Source organism: Budorcas taxicolor, chromosome 13, assembly GCF_023091745.1.
Source record: "Budorcas taxicolor isolate Tak-1 chromosome 13, Takin1.1, whole genome shotgun sequence".
NCBI classification, from domain to species: Eukaryota; Metazoa; Chordata; class Mammalia; order Artiodactyla; family Bovidae; genus Budorcas; species Budorcas taxicolor.
The window spans coordinates 32,105,883-32,130,358 of record NC_068922.1 but is presented as its reverse complement, the minus strand read 5'-3'; the positions used below and the strand labels follow the sequence as shown (position 1 = coordinate 32,130,358).

General features: G+C 41.4%; 1 protein-coding gene across 1 annotated transcript in view; it reads right to left on the bottom strand.

Annotated features, from left to right (window-relative positions):
* Positions 1-21,791, bottom strand: part of SLC39A12 (solute carrier family 39 member 12) — a 79,740-nt gene extending 57,949 nt beyond the window's left edge. The window contains exons 1-3 of the mRNA XM_052651225.1: positions 21,531-21,791; positions 13,357-13,638; positions 5,457-5,664 (exon numbers count right to left, since the gene is read on the bottom strand). Of these exons, the coding sequence (XP_052507185.1) occupies positions 5,457-5,664; positions 13,357-13,638; positions 21,531-21,791 (751 nt within the window). The remainder of the gene's footprint in view (positions 1-5,456; positions 5,665-13,356; positions 13,639-21,530) is intronic.
* Between the last annotated feature and the right edge of the window lie 2,685 nt (positions 21,792-24,476).

Here is a 24,476-nt window from a genome sequence, read left to right as displayed (position 1 = left end):
ATGGTTGTCAGTTTATAGATTGCAGCTTAGTTTCCCTTGCTACAATGTACGCTTTTAAAAATTGATTGACACAGAGAATAATTGAATAAATATAACGGTGAATTTCTTCAGATTTATTCATCTTCTTACTTGTAAAAATATATTTCTGGTATTTTCTAAATGTTACCATCAGTATTAGGAAAATTACAAGCTAGAGTTGCTACAATGTTTTATTTTAATTGGCCAGTTTCAAAAAAAATTTTGAGACCTGCAAAGTAATGGGAAAGTGGGACCCAGAGTTAGGGAAAAAAGCAGTCAATAAATATGCCCCTGAGATTTCCCAGATGTTGGATTTAGCAGACAAAGACTTCAAAGCAGCGATCATCAGTATGTTCAAGGAACTAAAGAAAATAATATTTGAGAAATTAAAGGAAAGTATAAGAATAATAAACTAACAAACAGCAACTTTTAATCAGGAGATCAAAATTATATAAAGTCTAAATGGAAATTCTGGACTAGAAGAATAGAATAGGTGAAATGAAAAATTCACAGCAGCGTATTGGGATGGCAGAAGAAACAATTACTGAGTTAAAGATAAATTAATAGAAATAATCTACTCTGAAGAACAGAAAGAGAAAAAAGAACAAGTTTCAGAGACCTATGGGAAACAGCAAGTACACTGACCTATATGCAATGGCAGTCACTTGGAGAGGAGAGAGAGAAAGAAGTAGAAAAAAATATTGAAGAAAATAATGGTTAAAAACATTCTCAATTTGATGTGAAACCTCGATAAACATGTTCAATAAGTTCATTAGACATCAAATAGGATAAATATAAAAAAACAAGTCAAACACAAAGCTATATCTTGAAAGTAGTAATGGAAAACTGACTCATCACATAAAAAGGAACATCAGTACAATAAACAGTTAACTTATCATCTTAACATTGGAGTCCGGAAAATAGTGGAATAAGATATTCAAAATGTGGAGAGAAATAACTGTCAGTTAAGAATTTAATACCCAGCATAACAACTCTTTGAAAACAAAGGTGAAATAAAATTGTTCCCAGATAAACAATGAATGGTGAATTTATTGACAGCAGACCTGTCTTACAAGAAAGACTAAGTGAAGTGATTTAGACTAAAAAGAAATGACCAGAATGGTAAATTGAGTCTACAGGAAGAAATGAAGACTACTAGAAATGTAAATATATGGATTAATATAAAAGACTATAATAAATACTTTTTAACATATGTTCTCTAAACTCAATGAGCAAACACTAGAAGCTTTTCTTTCAAGGTCAAAAACATGGTAAGGGTTCGTTCTCAAAATATCCACCATTATATTGAGGTTATTAACTAATATAATCAGGTAACAAAGAAAATAGAGATACAAGAACTGAAAAAGAAGAGGTAACTCTGTATCTATTTGGTGATGGTATAATTATATATCTGAAAACTCTAAATAATTAGGGCAAAAATAAAATGAAAGATTTAATCATGGAGTGAGTTACAAAATTAATCTAAAAAAAAAAAATCACTAACCTTCATATGGACAAACAGAAACCAGTTAGAAGCTATAATGAAAGAGAGGACCCCAGTTAAGAGATATGAAGAGAAAGTTAAATGTCTAGGTATAAATGTACCAGGAAATGTCTGAAACCTATGTGAGGGAAACAATAGAACATTCCACAAAATCGACATGTAAACATGAACAAATAGGAAGACATACTACGGGATTTAAAAACGTAACATCTTGTAAATATCATTTCTAAGTTATTCCATATTTTTTTCACTATTAGAATAATATTATCACAAGGTTTTTATCCCCCAGAATTTAACAGTTAGGTGATATTTGTCAGTAAGAATGAACAAGCTGGGAAAACCCTGAAAAGAAGAGCAATGAAGAAGGCTAGATCTACCAGAAATTAAAATATACTATAAAGCAGGTACACATAAAATAGCACAGTCCTGGCACATTTTTCCAACAACAACAAAAAAAAACTGCCAAAAAATATAGTGGAGGGGAAGGGCAAGACACCTTGAAAAAAACTTCAATGACATCAACAATTCACATTTTATAGACCTTATTTAGATCCTAGTTCAATAAAAAATGAAAATATTTGTTAAAAGCTGAAAAAATGAACATTATAGAATCATTCACTTTTTTAGTTGTGATACTGCTAATAGATGCTTTTTTAAAAAAAGCCTTCTCTTCTAGAGATTCATACAGAAATACCAACAGGTTGATGATTTGCTTCAAAATAAACAACTAATGAGTGCTGAAGAATTGATGTGTTTGAACTGTGGTGTTGGAGAAGACTCTTGAGAGTCCCTTGGACTGCAAGGAGATCAAATAATGAATTCTAAAGGAAATCAATCCTGAATATTCACTGGAAGGACTGATGCTGAAGTTGAACCTCCAATACTTTGGCCACCTGATGCAGAGAGCCAATTCATTGGAAAAGATCTGATGCTAAGAAGGATTGAAGGCAGGAGGAGAAGGGGACGACAGAGGACAAGATGGTTGGAGGGCATCACCAACTCAATGGACATGAGTTTGAGCAAGATCCAGGAGATGGTGAAGAACAGGGAAGCCTGGCATGGTAGAGTCTGTGGGGTTGCAAAGAGTCAGGCTGAGCAACTGAACAACAATAATCAAGTAATGGCAGAGAATGGAGGGACATATAAAATAAGATTATCCAAACTGCTGTTGCTTGTTGAGGTAGGGACTGTGTACATGGGAGTTCATTGTTTTATTGTTTCTACTTTTATTTATATTTGACAATCTCTATAACAAAAACATTTTTTTTAAAAAACCCACGTAAAAATAGCAAACTTTTGTTCCTCCTACTCCAAAATGCAATCAGTGTCAGTAGGGCCCTAACTCAGAGGCAGCTGTTAGAAAAAATGCCTCAGGGCTTCTGGAATAAGCATTTAATTGTACTGAAATGGGAAGGAATTCTGAGTTCTCAAATGCAAACGTGGCTGCTTTGTGCCCAAATGAGTGATACTGAACATCTGTCACAAACATGTGGGTTTTTTATCCCAGGTCCATGATGGTTTCATATGCAGACAGTTCGCCTTGATCTTACAGTACAGCTTGCCTCCAACCATATTCTGTACTCCAGTGTTGAGCCTTCAAGTGGCACAAATTTTTATTTGAAAAGTGGAGTAATTGCATTCCTTTGGTTGACATGGAAACTGTCCTGCTGAAACTCAGTCATCCAAAATCTGAATTTCATAATCCCTCTTTCCCATATCAAAATCATTCTCAGCACAGCATGCCTTCTCCTGGTCTCTGTCCTAGTGATGACAACTGCTGCTGCTGCTGCTAAGTCGCTTCTGTCGTGTCCGACTCTGTGCGACCCCATAGATGGCAGCCCACCAGGCTCCCCTATCCCTGGGATTCTCCAGGCAAGAACACTGGAGTGGGTTGCCATTTCCTTCTCCAATGCATGAAAGTGAAAAGTGGAAGTGAAGTGGCTCAGTCGTGTCTGACTCTTTGCAACCCCATGGACTGCAGCCTACCAGGCTCCTCCGTCCATGGGATTTTCCAGGCAAGAGTACTGGAATGGGGTGTCATCGCCTTCTCTGAATGATGACAGCTAGGTAACACAATTGACTGGTGCTTCAGTTTTCATCTTAATAAAGATTTCTTTCCTTTTTTTAAAAAAATTAGTTTATTTTTAATTGAAGGATAAACTGCTTTACAATATTGTATTGATTTCTGCCATATATCATCATGAATCAACCGTAAGTATACATATGTCCCCTCCCTCCAACTTCCCACCCCATCCCACCTCTCCAGGCTGTCCCAGAGCACACTGGTTTGAGCTCCCTGAGTCATACAGCAAATTCCCACTGGCTACCTATTTTACATATGGTAATATATACGTTTCCATGCTACTTTCTCCATTTGTCCCATCCTCTCCATCCCCCTCTGTGTTCACAAGTCAAATCAAGAGTCCTCAACCTTCAGGGTCTAATGCCTGAGGTGGAGCTGAGGTTTAATAATAATAGAAATAAAGCGCACAACAGATGTAATGCCCTTGAATTATCCTTACACCATCCCCCTCCCCTGGTCCGTGGAAAAACTCTCTTTCACAGAACAGTGCCTGGTGCCAGAAAGGTTGGGGACCGCTGGCTTTAAGCATATAAAATGAATTACAGAAAAACACATCTGTCATTCAACTGGTTATACAAACAAGTCAGGGAAAGTTCTGTGCAGATTTGGATGACTCCTAGCCCTTGATCCCTTTCAAAGTTGGAAGATTTATCTAGATCATGAGTGTGCTGCTGGCGTCTTGGAAAATTTGTATTTCTCTTCTGTGTTGTGACTTCCCAAGAGGAAATATGTTGGCAAAAGCACCAGCTATGAAGTGACACATCAAGTCCCCTCGGTGTGTGCAGAAAGCAGGACGTTCTAATGCAGATGAAAAAATTAAGTCATTTCACTCTTAATGTCTTGTCGAGTACAAAGAAATGTGTGAAACACACATTCTGATTTCGTTCCATGATGTCCTATTTTATCTCAGATCCCTAAAATGCTGGCAGTCACAAATGCAGCCAGGCCGCATATTTTATAATGTTTCTGTTTAACACGACACCACTTACTTTTATGGTTCCAAGCAAACTGCTACCAAGCCTCTTGCACCATTTGGAATACCCTTTTATCCTTCTACACAAGCAGTCCCCAACTTTTTTGGCACTAAGGAGCAGTTTTGTGGAAGACAGTTTTTCCAGGGACCAGGTGGTGGGCAGTTACGGGGAAGAGAGGTGGGAGGGAGGGGGTGGTTTTGGAATGATTCAAACGCATTACATTTATTGTGCATTTTATTTCTATTATTTTATTACATCAGGTCCTGAAATCATCAGGCATTAGATCCTGGAGGCTGGAGACCTCTGTTCTACAAGATACTTTGTCACCTATTGCCCAACACTTTATACCAAAAGAGACAGTAGTACTAGAGTGCCCTCATTTGCAAAGTTATATCCGACTCTTAGTGACCCCACAGACTGTAGCCCGCCAGGCTCCTCTGCCCATGGGATTCCTCAGGTAAGAATATTGGAGTGGGTTGCCATTTCCTCCTCCAGGGGGTGTTCCTGACCCAGGAATAGAACTTGCATCTCCTGCACTGGCAGGCAGATTCTTTACCACTGAGCCACCTAGGACATCCCAATTAGTACTAGTAACAGATCATAAAAATCTCTCCCTTCAACTCTCTACCCACAATCTCATCATCCCTGCTCAAGGGTGCTGTTTTTGTTTTTGTTTTGCCTTATCACGCCACAGATGTCAAAGCATGTTTGCCCTGACAAGGCCCCCTGGGCTGTCTCACTGCAAGCTGAGATTAAAAGGGTGTTTAAAACATACCTGAACAAACTCGGTCACCACAATGCTTCCATCTTTGTTTTTGGATCAGTTTATATTTAGTAGGTGTGACTTGGAAATGAAATTCATGAAAAGCATCCTTACCCGATAGGTGAAGAGTATTCGTACTATTCAAGGCACTGAAAATGTATTCTGTAAAATAGTCTGGGGGAGGCAAGTTTCTTTGTCCCAGACAAACACCTTGGAGGGACAAAGCAATGATTGTTGCTGCCAACTGAGGAAGAGTGTTTTCATCGGCACCATCACTGCTTAGGATTCCAGATTTTTTCTGCAGCACTTTGGTTTCCATACACTGAAAAATCAGACACAAAGTAAAAAGGAAATGTTAACTTCTGAAGCTGTTCTGATTAAAAAATCTCTAGGGACTTCCCTGGTGGTTCAGTTGTTGAAAATCTGCCTGCCAATACAAAAAACACAGGTTCAATCCCTGGTCTGGGAAGATTCCACCTGCCATGGGGCAACTAAACTTGGACACCACAGCTGCTGAGCCCTCAGGCCCTAGAGTCTGTGCCCCACAACATGAGAAGTCACTGCAATGAGAAACCCACACATGCACTGCAACAAAGACCCAGTACAGCCAAAAATAATTTAAAAAAAAAAGAAGAAGAAGAACATCTGGTGGCTCAGACGGTAAAGAATCCACCTGCAGTGCGGGAGACCTGGGTTTGATCCCTTGGTTGGGAAGATGCCCTGGAGGAGGGCATGACAACCCACTCTTGCCTGGAGAATCCTATGGACAGAGAGACCTGATTGGCTACAGTTCATGGGGTTGCAAAGAGTGGAACACGACTGAGCAACTAAGCATAGCACAGCGCAGCGTCGCATCGTTTTCTAGTCTCAGATACAGCTCTCTCTGGAAAATACTTGTTTCCTTCATCTGCCGTGACACTGAGTTTTTCATCTCCCATCTCAGTGGTTCTTACCTATCTAATCTTTCTCATTATTCATCTAAAGATGCGTTTTCTCCAATGAGACTCTTGCCCTGACTATTATGAAACAGGAGGGACATGACATAAACTGATTAGAATCAAATATGTCCAAGATGGTGGATGAGTCAACTTTCTCTAGAACTTGAGCCTCAGTATATACTCATCGTCACACTCAGCAAGCTGAGTGACACACCCACAGTTGCCAAGGCAGACCATAAAGGTCAAAAAGTGGGCAGTGGCCCAGTTCCTGGAAATCTCCACCCCTTCCCCAAAATAGCTGGACTACTCCTTCCATTCATTAGTGTATGAAATTACCCAGCCCTCTAAAAACTGACAACCCCACACCCTGGTGCCTACATTCTCAGATGGCCCACACTGTGGCATATGTTTCTCTCTAAATAAATCCACTTCTTAACTATCACTTTCTGTCTCACTGACTTCTTTCTGTGCTGAGACCTCAAGAATCTGAGCTTAATTAGTCCTGAGAACAGGTGTGATCTCAATTAAAATACCATAAGTCTAAGTCCCAATCTGAGGGGCACAGTTTAACTTTCATCCTTTCAAGTGGTGAACTGTTTTTCTCCAGCTTCAAGTGTAGCCTGAAGGCTGATAACATTCAAATCTATATTCCTGATGTTGACTTCAAGCTGACTCTGCTGTCTTATATGATCACAAAGCACGCTCCCTTTCACATCTGCCTTCAACTACTTGGTTTAGCTTCCTCCTTACCAACCAAAACTTCCTCCAGCCATAGGCTAGTGATGACATGGATTCTCTTTTCATTCCCAAAGAGAGGTTCTCTACAACGGTAAGATACGAAGGGAAGAAGGATCCAAAACAAAAATATGGGTCATCACCCATCTCACAATTTTTATAAATAATAAGTGAATCTACTAGTTGAATCAGTATCAAGTGGATGTGTGTGTCTGTGTGCGTGTGTGTGTGTGTGTATGCTCAATCACTCAGTTGTGTCCAACTCTTTGTGACCCCATGGACTGTATCCCACCAGGCTCCTCTGTCCATGGAATTTTGCATGCAAGAATACTGGAGTGGGTTGCCGTTTCCCTCTCCAGGGGATCTTCCTGACCCAGCGACTGAATTCCTGTCTCCTGCATCTCCTGCGTTCACAAGCAGATACGTTGTTGCTGAGCAACCTGGGAAGAGGGGAGCATGGTGAAGGCCAAAGGTTTATTGGCATGTAATGGAGTTTGCCCTATATCCTAAAATCAACTGGAAGCCAAAGGAGGATTTTGAGCAAGGGATTGGAATAGGGCTGTAGGTCTAGTGTGTTTTGATGAATTCACTCTGGCTACATGGTGGAGAACAAATAGACTGGAAAGGAAGTCAGTGATTCCTAGAAGCACAGTTGGAAGACTATTACAGTAGTCCAGGTGAAAAACAGTGATGGTGATAATCGGAGAAAAGTCATCAGGGTATGGATCTCTTCAGGAGGAAATAGCAGTAGGACTTGGAGATATATTAGATATAAAGGTGGAAGAAATTTAGAAAATAAAATTTCTAGTTGGGCATTTATCTGCTGACCTATGAAGTGACACATGAAGACTGGGTCTCGCTGGGTTGACTTATGGGTATTTTAAGTATGAGGTGTCTTTACCACATCCTTAAAGAAAAGATGCTGAATAGCTTATGTGAGTCTGGAGTTCACAGGAGTGTCTGGGATGGAGATACACTCTTGTGAGTCATCTCTAACTACAGATGTGCTATCCTGGAGGAAGAACGGGGAATGACGGGGGCTAAGATCACGCCTGAAGGAGCATTAATGCTTACAATCTACACACAGTGAACACAGGGCTGTTTTTGAATTGGTAGGTTTCTTTCTCTTGGGTATAATACTCAGTACAAATACTCAGTACAAGAATTGCTAGATTGTTTGGTAGTTCTATTTTTAATTTTTTGAGGAAGCTTCATTCTGTTTTCCATAGTGGCTGCAGCACTATAGGCAAGATATGGAAGAAACCTAAACATCCATTGATTAATAGATAAAGAAAATGTGGTATATATGTATATACCCGATGGCTCAGCAGGTAAAGAATCTGCCTGCAATGTAACAGACACATGATATGCAGGTTTAATCCTTGGGTCAGGAAGATTCCCTGGAAGAAGAAATGGCAACCCACGCCAGTATTCTTGTTTGAAAAGTCCCATGGACAGAGGAGCCTAGCGGCCTATAGTTCATGGGGTCACAAAGAGTCAGACAACAGCTGAGCATGTATGCATGTACAAAGGAACATAATGCAGCCATGAAAAAGAGTGAAATCTTGCCATTTGCAACAAAATGGCACTATGCTAAGTGAAACAAACTAGGAGGCCAAAGACAAACACTATATAACCTCATTTATATATGGAATCTAAAAAACAAGTGAACCGAACAAAATAGAAACAAACTTATGGAAACAGAGAGCAAACTGATGGCTGCCCTAGGAGATGGAGTGGGAGATTGGGTGAAATAGGTGAAGGGAAATAAGAGGTGCAAACTTCAAGTTATAAAATAAATTATGGAGGTAAAACCTATAGCATAGGAGTAAAAAAAAGTCTACACAGAGAAAGAGAGATGAGCCTGCATAGGTGAAAACGGGGGTCAGAGAACAAGAGGAACAGGAATGTGCAGCGTCACACAAGCCAAAGTAGAGGCTATTTCCAGAGCTACATGAGCAGCATCAAAGAAAGGACAGGGTCCGGAATAGAAGTAATGACTTTCCATTTTAATATTGAATTTCAAGAGCCAAGGAAATAGCCAATGGAAAATTTTGAAAGGCAGGTGTTTATATGAGCTGATGGCTCAGAAGAGAAATCTGGACTGGTATGCAGCAGAACTGAAGGTCATCAGTGTTTGGAAGTGCTTGACGTTGTGAGTGAAGTGAGTGAAAGTCACTCAGTCGTGTCCGACTCTTTGTGACCCCGTGGACTATACAGTCCATGGAATTCTCCAGACCAGAATACTTGAGTGGATAGCCTTTCCCTTCTTGAGGGGATCTTCCCAACCCAGTTATCAAACCCAGGTCTCCCACTTTGCAGGCAGATTCTTTACCAGCTGAGCTACAAGGGAAGCCCAGCTTAAGGGATGGCAGGTCACGTTCATCCTTCAAAGGAATAGCTGGACAAGTGAGAAGAAAACCAGGAGATGGGTGTGAAGGAAATGGGAGAAAAAAAAACATGAAAGGTGGGATGACAGAAATCAATGAATGACGGGATTTCCCCAGTGGTCCAGTAGTTAAGACTTCACTTTGGAATGCAGGGGACACAGGTTCAATCTCTGGTCAGGGGACTAAAATCCTACATGCCATATTGTGTTAGTCTCTCTGTCGTGTCCAACTCTTTGCCATGGTGCCCCCCATGGCCCAACTTTGGTTTTCCCTCTCCTTACTATATTCTTGTTACTTCAGATGCACTCACAATGCCAAGCACTCCCAAACACTGATGACCTTCAATTCTGCTGCATACCAGTCCAGATTTTTCTTTTGAGCCATCCACTCATATACAGACAGACCTCATAGACTATAGCCTGACAGGCTCCTCTGTCCATGGGGTTCTCCAGGCAAGAACACTGGACTGGGTCGTCATTTCCTTCTCCAGGGGATCGTCCCAACCCAGGGACCAAACCCACAGGTCTTATGTCTCCTGCACTGGCTGCATGCTGCACGGCACAGGTGAAAAAAAGGAAGAAATCAGTGAGAGAAGGAGAGCTTCATGGAGATGGGACTTGACTTCAAAAGTGAGAGCACGGAGCAGGACATTAATGATTTAGGAATACCATGTACAGCAGGGCTTCCCTGGTGGCTCAGGCAGTAAAGAATCCGCCTGCAATGTGGGAGACCTGGGTTTGATCCCTGGGTTGGGAAGATCCCCTGGAGGAGGGCATGGCAACCCACCCCAGCATTCTTGCCTGGAGAATTCCCACGGACAGAGGAGCCTGGCAGGCTATGGTCCATGGGGTTGCAAAGAGTCAGACATGACTGAGCAACTGAGCACATGTACAGGAGTGTGAGAAGGAGGAAGCATGTTCATCAAATGAGGAACTAAGGGAAGGTTTACTATGTCAATGTTGCCTTGTGATGCAGGACAATGGGGGGAAAGTTCTGATAAGATTATTTACTGAAGTATATAGTTGATTTACACTATTGTGTTTAATTGTTTAATTTTTGCTGTACAGCAAAGTGACTCAGTTATATATATATGAATACACACACACACACACACACACTCTTTTTCATGTTCTTTTCCATTATGGTTTAGGGCGGGGGTCCCCTAAGCCCAGGCCACAAACAGGTAGTAGGTAGTTCATGGTCTGTTAGGAACTGGGCCACACGTGAAGAGGTGAGCAGTGAAAAAAAATGGAAACACCTCCCCCCTCCATCCATGGAAAAATTGTCTTCCACAAAACCAGTCCCTGCTGCCAAAAAGTCAGGGACTGCTGGTTTAGAGAAGTGTATTCAATAGCGTGTCGGTTTTTTTTTAAAGTCTGTAATTGGTGAGTTTGGCAAGAGCCTATTCATAGCTATGGTGGGGAGCAGCATGGAAGGCTGAGAGGCAGTTATCAAACTTTAAACATATTTGGAGAAGTAGCCAGACTCATGAACGACAATAACAAGTTAAAATAGCAGAGGGTGTGTATGGTATAGAGGTGGGGTGGGTTTTTCATGGAAGCTGTAAAAGAGGAATCATCTCAAAGTGCCAGTGAGGACAAAGGAAGATTCTAAAGGTTGTTTCCACCCCTGAAGTCCTTAGGATGTGGTCACAAATATTCATGAAGAAGCAGGGTTAGTGGAAGACCAGGTACATTTACCGTGGAAACAGCAAGAGCAGAAAGAATGGAGAGAGGTGGGTGCATTCAGACACTGAGTCAGGAAGATGAAACCGAGTGGGAACAGAAGGAAGGACTAAAGGGATGTTTAGACTCTGGACCATTAGGGAAGGTGGCTAAATCAGGGTATGATAGAGTAACGTTGTCTCTCTTAATGAGCTGGTTAAGGCTCAGCTGGAGCTACTGTTGGTGGTGTGACTTAAGGAGATTGAGTCCTATGCAAACCAAGACCTGCTAGTCATTTTGGGCCTGGATTGCCAGAACCTTCTGTGCCCTTATATATCCTCTAGTCAGAGAGCAGCAGCCTGCAGTGAGGTGCCAAGAGGCCTTCTGCAAAGTCCAGACTGACTGACATCCTAGAGGAACCCAAGTCCAAGTGCACGGGCCACAGGATCCAGGATCTGGAGACAATGCTTTCCTCCATGAGATAGTTCCAAGGTGCAGCACAGGGTTATGACTCATCAGTAGCTCAGTTCTTCTTGACTCAATATAAGAATAAACCAGATCTACACATAATATTGAAGTAGTTTACTCTGTTACAGGAATGTTTAATCTCACACACACACACTCAGAAACTCAGGTATTTGCAGTATGCATTGCATAACCAGAAGTCTGCTTTAAATATATACACTCCATCTGCCTTTAAATGCTGGCTTTTCATTTGCATTTAATATATATCAAAAGATAATAACACACAGGAGGCTAAAATCCCAGTGGCTAATTTGAACTGATCTTGTATTATATAGATGTTGTACTGAGGAAATTCTCTGTAGGGATACCTCCTTATTTAAGCAGAAAAATTGAATTCTATGAAAGAACCACATTTTCTCAGTTGGAAGTAGAAAAAGAATATGGCCAAAGTTTTGAGATTCACGTGATTTTGAGTTACTGAAATGACATCTACAAAGTTCTTAGTAAACTGTCTTTCCATTTGTTCTGCCAAATATGAGAGAAATTAAGCCTATTTACAGCAAATTGGAGGGTATGTTTTCTGGCATTAAGTTGCAGCATGATTGTACAAATACCTTTGAACTCCTAGAAACCAGAATTGAGGTCAAGAATTTAAATTTATCAGTATATGTTGCCACAGAGTGAATGTTTGTGTCTCGCCAAAAATTCAAATGAAATCCTAACCTCCACGGTGATGATATTAGGAAGTGAAGCTTTGGGGAGGTGATTAGATCATGAGGGTGGAACCCTCATGAATGGAATTAGTGTCCTTATATAACACCCCACAGGTCTCCCTTGCTCCTCCCACCATGTGAGGACACAAAGGAAAGATGACTTTCTGTGAACCAAAAAGTAGCCTCTCATCAGATACCAAATCTACCCAGCACTTTGATCTTCGACTTTCCAGTCTCCAGAAGTGTGAGAATAAGTTTCTGTTGTTTGTAAGCCACCCAGTTTATGACACTTATATTATATCAGCCCAAATGGACTGAGACACATATCAATTAATAATTCAAGAGGAAAAAATAACACATTCTGCCACACTCTTCAAAATGTGCTGGTGGCTTCTCAATTAATTCTTTAAGAAAATATGGCTTACAAGAGTTCATGTTCAGAAAATGTTATCAGCTCAAACTTTCCGCCACAAAGCAGAAAGCAAAAAGGTAACTGAACGGTCAGCTTTTACTGGAATAGTAATGAGGCAACAAGATGCTTGTTTCCTAACAGTAGGAGCTGGAAGAGAAGAAAAGGCTTGGGACCGCTGAATATGTGCAGCACCAATCAAAATCCACAAAAGAGATAATGTCTGTGCTGTCATGAATAAGGCTTTTTGCAAGCTGCATCCTCCGGGAAGTAACTAATAATAAATTCATCCCTCCCCAACTCTTACTACCTTCTCTTTCTCTAGCCAGAAGGCAAGGCAAATAGACACACTGCAATCACTGCTTGAGTTCAGTCCTTGGAGACTGATCAAAAGCCATGAATCACATTCACTCTAGTGCTCAGGGGGACTCCGAATAGAGCCGCCTTGTTACCTGGCCTCTCTGCCCACCCTCCCACCCAGCTTCTGGCTAAAACTCATCTGGACAACTGATTAATTGTTACATTCCCCCCTTCAGACTCAGAATTTTAAATTATGTTACAACATCCCATCACTAAAAACCACAACTACTTACCTCTCTAAGAAGTTTTTGAGCATCTTACAAATATATTAGTGACAAAAAGTCATGCTCTGAGACTGTATCTTAGCAGCAGAGCTAGTTAGCAATTCTGACTTTCTTACCTGGTTTCTGGAAGTGTCAAAGTACTGCCTGGTGAAAGCCAGGATATCTTCCGTCTCATTCTGTGAAAGGAAATAGGAGTCTTCATCCTGCCTGAGGCTGAGAAGGCTGTGCAGGTAAAATGTATACTCCTTATTACTCATGTTGAACTTAGAAGAACAAATCTCTTCCTGATGAATGATGTAATAGAGGAGGAGAAGAGAAACTCGCTGGATCACTTCCTCTCTGAGCTGATCCTCGAAATCTCCTCCAGCTATTAGTAACAGGGCATCCGGTTCAAAGCACTGTGCAAAAATTAATAAATAAAAATAAACAGAAAGCTTGATAAATAGTCCTGGAACATTAACCACCACAGAGTCTGCTGCTGCTGCTGCTAAGTCGCTTCAGTCGTGTCCGACTCTGTGCGACCCTATAGACGGAAGCCCACCAGGCTCCCCCGTCCCTGGGATTCTCCAAGGAGGAACACTGGAGTGGGTTGCCATTTCCTTCTCCAATGCAGGAAAGGGAAAAGTGAAAGGGAAGTCGCTCAGTCGTGTCCGACTCTTAGCGACCCTATGGACTACAGCCCACTAAGCTCCTCCGTCCATGGGATTTTCTAGGCAGGAGAACTGGAGTGGGGTGCTATTGCCTTCTCCGCCACAGAGTCTATGACGCTTATTATTTTATGAATAGGAAGGAAAAGCGGGCAGCCTCAATAGCCCAATTCAAGTAAGACAGTCAGGGTTGAACTTCTATATAAGGAAGTTCTCCCAGGAAGTCCTTATTTCCTAAATGCAGTCTTTCTGTCTTCAACTGTGGTAACACAAGCTGTCAATTTGCTGCCTTGATTAAAACCAGCTGACTTTGGCTTTTAAAGTGATGCCCCATTGCATTTAGAATGAAATTCAAGTCCCTATAATTTTCTCCTCAGTCTGGCTTCTACCTACCCTATCTAGCCAACCTCATCTTATCCTCTCTCCACTGCTCTCACTTCACTTCTGCTTCTGTGACTTTCTGTCAGTTCCACCAGGCTCTATCCCACTTGATTTCTTGGGTCTTAGCTTCAGGGGCCACCTCCTCAGGGATGCCTTCCCAGATACCCTGTCCAAAGTCGGAAGTCCCCATCCCGCCCCTGTGTTCTCTAGCACAGTGCCATTCAATAGAAATACAATGTAAGCTACAAGTGCTAGGCACACTTTAAAATTCCTGGTAACCGCACGTTTTGTTTTGTTTGTGCTGTGCTGGGTCTTCGTTGCAGTGCATGGGGGTTTCCCCAGCTGTGGACCATGGACAGGCTCTACAGCATGTGGGCTCAGCAGTTGTGGCGCATGGCTTCTCTACTAGGGGCACACAAGCTTAGTTGCCCCATGGCATGTGGGATCTTAGTTCCCTGTATTGGAGGGTGGATTTTTAACTACTGGACCACCAGGGATGTCCCAAGTAGCCACCTTTCAAACCATAAAAGAAATAAATGAAATTAATGTGAATAATACATTTTATTGCAAGATACACATATGCAAGATATGATCATTTCAACACACAATCAAAACTCTAAAAGGTATCAATGTGCGATTTGACATTCTTTTTGTCACACTAAATCTTTGAAATCTGCTGTCTGGTTTACACTGACCAGTATATCTCAGCTGGGATGAGCCACATATTAAGGGCCTAACAGGCTGAGGCAGCAATGGCAGCTTTAACATTCATGGTTGTTTTTTTTTTTTTATTTTTTCATGGAACTGGGCTTCTAAGATTAATTTGTCTGCTTGTTTATTTTCTATTTCCTCTTGATGACAACTGGCCCAGTAAGGCTGGATTTTGTCCGCTTTGTGCATAGCTCTACCCTCCGTCTCCAGCACCATGATGACACTTAAGAAGAATGAAGATGGAATACGTGTGCTCAGTGGCTCAGTCGTGTCTGACTCTGTGACTCTTTGGACTGTAGCCTACCAGGCTCCTCTGTCCATGGGATTTTTCAGACAAGAATACTGGAGTGGGTTGCCATTTCATCCTCCAGGGGAATCTTTCCGACCCAGGGATCGAACTCGAGTCTCTTAGTCTTCTGTATCGGCAGGTGGGTTCCTTACCACTAGTGCCACCTAGTGGGTACCATCTGCTTCTCCTTTATCCCACCTAAGAGAACTGATGTCAGTACCCTTCTGAGACTCAATCACTACACCCTGCTGTTAACAGAGAGGTTGGTGGTTTGAGAATTACTAAAAATGTTTCTGTGATGCTTTGTTTCACAAGCCACAGACAGATGCCTGGCTTGTCTAATCAAGAAGTTTACTTGACAGAGGAAGGTGTTTGGAGAAATGTGTTGAGACAGTGAGAAAAAGAAAGACACATAGGTTGTGGAAGAGAAGCTTTCCAAGCAAGACAAGAACTGTCTTTCTTCAAAGACACTCGAGGAGCTTCTGGGAACACTCCCAGGATCCAAGAAGCAGTCCATGACATGGCACCAGCCTCAGGGTGAAGGCATTAAATAATACCTATCTCGAGCCCCAGGGGAGCTGTCCCACTGTGGGATAATCTACTCTAACATCTTTGAATCTGTTCTCTGAGGTGGAAGTTTCAGGGGATCTAATTCCATGTCTGTTGTGCGTCCCACTGGGTAACATCTGGAAAATACCATCTGAGTCAGAAAGAAACATGTCATCCATCTGTAAAGCAAAGCATTAATCACATTCTTCACAAGCCAAGCAGATTCCAAGCTCTCCCCAACTCAACTGCAAGGGGCCAAGAACTCAGCAAACAGGCGCAGGCTTCTCAATGAGACCAACTCTGAACGTCAAGGTTAAACAAACCACCAAAACCACACCAGCCCTTTTCTGTTCCCTAATCAGCCCTAGAGAAAAGTCCATGGGTCGGTAGCTGTTGCATGGGGCTGACACCAGGACCCAGGGAGGTGAGTCAGATGAATCCTTCTTTGGACCAAATAACCTCCTGAAACTAGAATATTGGTAAAACTATTGGTCATACGGCCACCATTTACTGGAAGCCATGTGTCCAAGACAGAGCTAAGCACCTTCCAAACCGAGTCATTCCTCAGTGTCTAAGTCTCCTGGTTTCTGGAAAAGGTGTCGGATAATCAATTTTTCAAAGGGGAAACATTGCATCATTTTAAATGGAAAAACAAAATGTGCCCAGTTTATATCATAATCAACCAAATATTTCTGCACAATAGACAGCATTCAGAATACTAATTGACCAATTATTTAATGTATAATGAGTTAATAGGCATGTTTATATGCAGTATGCAAGGATTTAAGTAGGCGCAGAATTAAGTGTGAACTAAATTTTTCCTTCTATGAGGACGAATACCCTTAGTATATGTATAAGACAAGTTTAAGAGGGGGTGAGTAATGTACTTAAAGCCACACAGTTGATAGTGGCTGCCCAGTCTTAATTCCTGCTCTGCCACTGACAGACTCTATATTCTCATTCCTTTGTTGTGTGTCATGGAAATCAGCTGTGGATCACCTACGTATTTACTGTGCAGCCCCTTACCCAGTAATTCTCTCTCCCTCCTGTTTGGTAGGAGGAAATTGGGTCAGTTAGGAGGCTGCTTGATAGCACTGGATAGATGGGAAGAAGAGTGTCAAGAACACATGGAACCTCCGTGAGGCCACCAGACCACATTTATGTGGCCCAGGCGTGGCTGTGTGCTGGTCGCACACAGCAGGGTAATGGCCACTCTTCATCCCATCCAAGCTGCCTGAGACCTTGGTCCATTCGTGGTTCCTTCTCCATGCCTTTGCTGTGGACCTTTCTACGGGTGGGAAGGAGGGGTGTGGCACAAGGTAGTGCAGAAGAGGGTAAGATCTGGGCTTTCCTAGTAGTCAAGTGGTTAAGAATCCACCTTGCAATGCAGGGGACACCAGTTTGATCCCTGGTCAGGGAACTAAGATCCCACATGCCATGGGGTAGCTGAGCCCACGTGCGTTAACTACTGAGTCCATGCGCCTCAGCTATTGAAGCCCATGCATCTAAAGCCTGTGTTCCAAAACAAGGGAAGTCACTGCAGTAAGAAGCTCTTGCACCACTAGAGAGTATCCCCCACCTCGCTGCAGCTAGAGAAAGCCTGTGTGCAGCAACAAAAACCCAGCATAGCCAAAAATAAACGAATACATAAAATGTTTTAAAAAGAGGGTAAGATTCTGTATTTATGCAGATGGTCATGCCAGAATTAGTTTATGAAATGCTTACAACTTGCAAGGTAAATCAGTTTCTCACTTTGAAAAACTTTTAAAAAGTTGTGGAAGCATTTCATTTGTCTGATTAGAGCATTTGGTCATCTTGAACGACCAGAGGTTTGCCTACTCCCTGCTTTAGTTTTAGTTTTTTTAAGGCCAGCTGAAATGAAACTTAATGGTGTATCAAAGGGCCATGGGCTGAAAACTTTGTGCCCTGATATTTGAATCTTAGACAAATTACCTTAACACAGAGGCTGTGGCTTGAGGAAAGAACACTACAGGGAGAATGAGAAGAGCTAACATAAGAAAATGTGGATTCTCTTCTGGGCACGGATGTGACAGAAGGCCTCTAGAGGTTGGTGGGGGGACTGGAATTTTCAGCTCATCACCACTAGATTTGTATTTGTTGTTACAGTTTTCAGAAGTGCTTTGGTTGTGGTTTGAGAGAAGATGTTTAGTAAAAGTCTGCAAACAGTGGCACCCCATGGGCACTGGATCTGTCCCAGGCTCTGACTCCAGTGAAGTGATTCTTTGTTAAAAAAAGAATGGACTCACTCAGAAATAATCCACTGATTTCCTTCTAATCTTGTCAGGTGGAGGCATAAGGTTTAAGTGGGGGGAACCCCCCACAGATTCTAGGAATTAGGTTTTCAACTTTATAAGGAAATAAACTTTGGTAAAAAGACTACTCAAAATGTGAGAAGCATTTTCTACTCGGTTAAATGGACTACTCAGATATTTGGTAGAAATTTTCTGTGGCACCCTGGAGCCAAATCAAATTGCCTTCTCCCAGCTGCCTAATTCAGCTTTTTGTGTATTGCCTGTGTATTTCAGGCTCCAGCCTCAATGACAAAGAGCTGTATGAAATATTTTTTTTACGCTAATGAAGCAATTGTCAGAACCTGCAGGATTTCAAACCAAGAGACATTGAGAATTTGGTTTGGAATTATGGGTAAATCTGCTGCCTTCTTTAAGTTCTTAGATTTTTATAAGGTCTGCTTAGAAGGGAGGTGGGGGTTGCTAACAGTTTACTGTAAAACATAAGAGGGAAATTATATTTCTTCCTTTACCTTTCAAAGAAAGATCTGGGATGATGTCAGCTGGTGGTGGGCACTAGGTTTTTGTGGGTCTGTACTAGATTTAGTGGCATTTCTGAGTGACAGAAAGAAAAGTCTTAACTGAGAAGAGTTCACATAAACTTGCTCCATAAACAAGATAAAGTGTGATGCTTTCCACACTTTACCCCATGGTAGTTCTGAGAAATCAGGGACAGGGAGGGAATTAAATGCAGGAGCTTAAAGCATCAATTCTCTTTGAATGTGTCTGAGAATCACCTGGAGATCTTGCTTAAAAACCCCAAACCTCTGGGACAGCTGCAGCGAGGCTGAGGGGCAGGCAGGAAGGGTATGTTGAGGAAAAGTTTGATTTTTCCAGGCTGATGGTCCTTCACAAACGCTGCTCCAATAGCCCGAAATGGGGTTGGTACTGGACGTTTCTGTGAATACGTGTGGGAGAAGAGAGTCTGAGTGCCTAAATACATTCACAGATGGACATGTGATCTCACCAGCAGCCCCCGGGGGAGAGAATCAGCACCTTGGTGACTTAACAGCTAGAAGGTACCAGAACAAGGGGTACGCTCCTAATGTTGACTTCAAACCAGATTCTTTTCCCTTTACCATGCCTGAAACCCAAGCAGGGTCACGGTTCTCATCATTACTTAAGTGCAATCCATTCTTTTGGAGTTACTTAATCCCTCATTAAATGTATTAAGACCCTCTTCTCACTCTTCTCATTAAAAGAAAAAAAAGCCACAATCAGGCAAGAGTGTCTATTTTTCAAAGACAGCAGCTTGAATGGATTTATTTTAAAACACAGCACTCTCAAAAACTTCAGTTTTTAAAAAAATTCAGTTTTTACCTAGATCTGAAATAAAATTGGGAACTTATTTCCTCCGCACACATTCAAGATACACTCTGATCTCTTTTTTTAGACATTTAAGAACATGATCTCATCCCCTTGCCCTCTCCTTCTGATAGGCACCCTCTCAATGGATAAACTCCCTAAAAAGATAAAAAAAAAAAATTTCAATAACAAGGTGAAGATTTGTGATTTGCACAGAATGTGGATATTTGCTAAATCAGGGAGTTTGTTTTTTTTTGTGTGTGTGAATGAACACAGATTTCATGGACTCCTTGCTTAGATCATGGGTGTTTGGGTAAACTAGATCCTTCTGAGGAGGTGAAGCGGAGATTTGCCTTTTTTCTTCCCCCAACTTTAGTCTCTTAGAAAAAGAAATAGCAGCAGCAGGAGAGGAAAGGTGTTACAGTGTTTCACTTCCTAGGAATAAGAATTAATTCAAACAGAAGCTAAATTGGCCAAACACTTGTTAATATCACAGAAAACAAAACAAAAATGTACAAAACAACCTATTCCACCCCCCTCCAAAAATGGAGAACAGTCTTGCCTGTTTACATCCTCCCCTTACCCTGCTAAACTAATACTTGACCAGCCTTAATAAGGCACTTCATGTTGTTAGAGGAGAACATTTCTCTGAAGCAAATTCTCAGAGGACATTAATAAGATATGACTCCTAGTTATTTCCGGTGGGAAGTCTTCTGTTGCTATATATATAAATTAATGTCATCACAGATGAGCTGCCTCTCACAACACATGTTTTCTCTGGGAACCCTTGGGAGTTTTACTAATTATTGAATTATTTATTGTTTGCACAGAGCAGAGAAAAATTCTGTTAGCCAGACCCTTCTGTCATGAAAAACAAAAAACAAAACACTTGGCCAGGAAATGTTTCCCTCAGAACTAAGCGTGATTGAGAAAATCTGCCAAAACTTACTCTGGGGGGAAATGATTTTGCTTCTCTTGTTTAGTCATGTCTTCATTTATTTACTTACTTATTTGTGAGGTCATTCTGAAAAAAATCTAATCAGTCAGGAAAAGGATGCTGCAAATGCTTTGGTCTGTTTTTTGCAGTCTTTTTTTAAAAAAATGTTTTATTTATTTGGCTGTGCTGGGTCTATAGTTGTGGCATGCAGGATCTTTAGTTGCAGCAAAGAGTTGAGGCATGTGGGATCTAGTTCCCTGACCAGGGGTCAAACCCAGGCCCCCTGCATTGGGAACTCGGATTCTTAGCTACTGGACCACTAGAGAAATCCCTGCGGTCATTTTTAAAACATAGGCTCTTACTGCTGGGAATGTTTTTGTCAAACTCCCTTTCTCCCAATGGAAGCATTCTGATTTTACATTAAATGTTGATTTTTACATTAATTCTGATTTTACATTAATGTGCCTTGCAGAGATTTTTTTTAAAAATTCCTGGGCAAGTGAAATCTTGATGTTTGGAGAAGAAAATTGCAACCTGGGTATTTCGTGAAGCCTGGCCAGGTGATGCTGATGGATAGCCAGGGTTTGAGAGTCACTTAATAGACTAGGAAATGGCTGGAAAATGGGCCTCTGTGACCCTGGATCTCATTTCAGCCCCGCTGATAGCACTTCCCTTCCCCAGCTCAGATTCCCATTTTTAAGACAATCATCCAATTCATTAAATCCCCATGATACAAAATCTTAAAACACACCTACTGATATTGAGGAGAAAGTACTTAAAAATTCAATGTTAGGCAAATAGTGGATGGATTTACCTCAGAAAACAAGCAGCATCTATATAACCAATCACATTCAAGGTCACTGCAATAAAAAGGATTAGTAAGTCAGAAAGAAGAGGGAACTATACTAAGCCTGCAGAAGGGTTGTAGCGAGGCTTATAGAAGGCTTATTATCATTTTAATATAAACAAGTTCTCCATGTCTTTAAATGCCATATGCAGAATACTGTATGATCTGGCATATGGGAGTTATTATACCGTAATGTATTGGTCACTCAGATATTGGAAGGTTTGCGTCTGATTTTGCTTTCCTGAAATAAGTGACTGGGAAATGCATGGCTCTTGTGAACACGCTCAGTCCCTGATCCCATTCTATCACACTAACCAGATTGCAGTCTCCTTGCCTTCCGTCGGTCCTCCGTGGGCACCCAGTTTTCTCCAGCAATGTTCTGATGAGGCTTCTTGAGTGGTTCAGGGGACGGGGGTCATCAGCAGAGAGAACCCGTAGAATTTCTGTCAGCTGCCCTGGACTCCAAGTACTGCTGCTGTCCGGAGTAGAGGGTTTTTCTGTCTCAGTAGAGGGATCAAGGCTGAGTAGAAGGAACAAGGGCACCCAGGATACAGAAGGCTTTGTCCAGAAGCACATTTCCACTCTTCCTCTACCCCGAGTCTGCTTTGATGGAGCAGGATGGGTTGGTGTTCACGGTGTCAACTTGTAGCTGGAGGAATGTCAGTGGAAAGGGGGAAAATGAAGGCTTTAATTATTGTGCTTGCAAGAGGTTTGAAAAGATTCATTAACTGGGTGGCTAAGCAGATTGGCAATGACAAGCTGTTTCTAAACAACAGGGGATCTGTAGGTTGTTCCTAACCCCCACTGGCAGGAAACTATGGTGGGTTTAGACTTTCAACCTGTTCAACAGCCAAGAAGTGAGTTGTATTGCTTCTCTGGGAACTAGACATAGAGTCAAAAGATAGGAAGAATACACTTCACTGTCTGTCCTAACGGTGCGACAAGTCATAAAACCCAGATGTATGAAAAGATAACTAGTGGGAAGCTGCAATATAGCACACAGAGCTCAGCTCAGTGCTCTGTGATGATCTAGATGGGTGGATGGGGAAGCGGGCTGAGGGAAGGAGGCTCAAGAGGGAAGGGAATATATCTATACTTACAGCTGATTCACTTTGTTGTAAAGCAGAAACTAACACATTGTATAGCAACTATACTTCAATTTTTAAAAAAGAGCAGGAAACACTCTCCATTTTTAAATTGAGGTATAGGTGATTTACAATGCTGTATTAGTTGCAAGCGTACAGGAAAGTGAGTCAGTTATACATATATATTTTTTCAGATTCTTATCTATTTTAGGTGATCATAAGATATTGACTATAGTTTCCTATGCTTTATAATAGGAATTCTTGTTGTTTACCTATTGTATGTACAGTAGTGTGTATATGTTAATCCCAAACTCTTTATTTATCTCTCCACACCTCCAACAGGAAACATCCTCATTTTAACCCATTGATTTATGGGCCTCTTTAGTAAAGTAAGTCAATAAAAGTAAACAGAAAATAAATTGAATACATTACAGATATCACACTGAGTTAGAAGATTTTCAAAAAGGAAAGGACGAAAACAGTAATGTCCACAACATACTGGTTAGTTTTCAGCTGATTAAAAGTACGAACTATCTTAGAAAAACAAGAGAGTTTCAAGTCCGCATGAAGCATGATAAATCCACATATTTGGGGCTTACTACAGAAGTGAAAAGGACAACTTTAGAGCCAATCAGCTTTCTGGAAAAAAAATATTAATCTCTTCAACCGATTGCTTAAGGAATGCAAAATGTTAACAGCATCTCATGGCAGATCTTGGCTCAGAGATGAGCTAAAATGGCTGTGGGGTAGTAACAAAAATACTAGGATTACTTTTATGGTTTAAAAAGAGAGAGCAAGTTTAAGATTCTTATGTTAGCATTTAAAAAACGACAGAGGATGATACAAACATTTCTAAACCCAGTGCTTACCTTCAGAAGAAAGATAAATGATTATTTATCTGGAGCTCTGTGGCCTTTTAAATCTTGGAGGGTATTTCGTGGTTACAAAGTCCTCTGTTTTTAAAATTCCTTGACTGTACGCTGGGAGCTAGAGAGGATTATTTCAGCCCAGAAAAGTTTTCAGTTGCTATGGAGAGTAACAATGAAGGTGCATAAAAGTGAGAACTTTCTGTCTGGCCAATTTTCAGGAAAATCAAATCGGTGTCGTTAATGAACCCAACTTTTTATATCAATATTTACCAATTGTCTTAGAATTCTGAGAACAACCTTAGAATTTCTTACAGCCACTTGCCCTTTAAAGGATAGATCTAGGTCAAATGAGTTCACATACAGAATGGAAAGGTTTTCATGTTAAATCAAGATTTCTTTTATTTCTCAGATGATTTTGTGATAACTGCTTTATCCACACTCAAACCAAAGATCTGTTAAAAAAAAAAAGGCTCATTAGAACTTTATTTTATAAGGTACAGGATTTTAAACAATTTCAGGCGTTCTTAAGTCCATTTTTCAAAAAAAGAAAAAAAAGCATTTGCTAGAGGAAATTCTTACCTGGGACTCAAGAGGGAAACTTTAATTAGCTGTGTATATTCTGATCTCAGAGTCTGTGTTAGAAGTAATTACATCATGCCCTCCGGTGCTGTGAAAGGAGCTCTCACTAACTTATTAGGGAATAAATGACTGAAAGAAAAAATGTGGTAAATTTTATAGGCGGTAAGAGAAGTTAAAAACCCAAGGTTTCAAAGTGGACATGGAAACAGCACAGAGGCTCCAGAGACACAAAATGAATCTGAAAAACGCAGGAAAAGGAGAGGGATTTTTGAGTTGGGTTCTGAGGTGGTGGTTGGGGAGGGAGACCAAGGCAAAAAACAAAGAAGGTGAGATAATTGTTCTCAAACGTTCATTGGATATGAAGATTGGGAACAAGAGGGAAATGATCCTAGGACAATGCTGGTAAGCCTGTTAGAAATAGGGAAGGCCAGCGCTTCCAGAAAACGCCCAGCTGCTCTTGACCCACACATCAGGGAACACTCAAGATTTATCTAAACTGTCAGGGGAAGGGCCATGGCCTGTATCTCTCGACATCTGTGGGAAGATATTCCTGAAGTAAGAGTCCAAAACCATGCGTCCAACAGAGGAGTGAGGAGGTGGTCAAGACCTTCCAGCCGTGGAGGTGGATGCAGAACAGGAAATGGACTCCGGACCAGAGAGGGCACCTTGGGCAAAGCTCCCCGCAAGCTCCTGCTCCCGACCTGCTGCCCACCCAGCAACTGGAACCA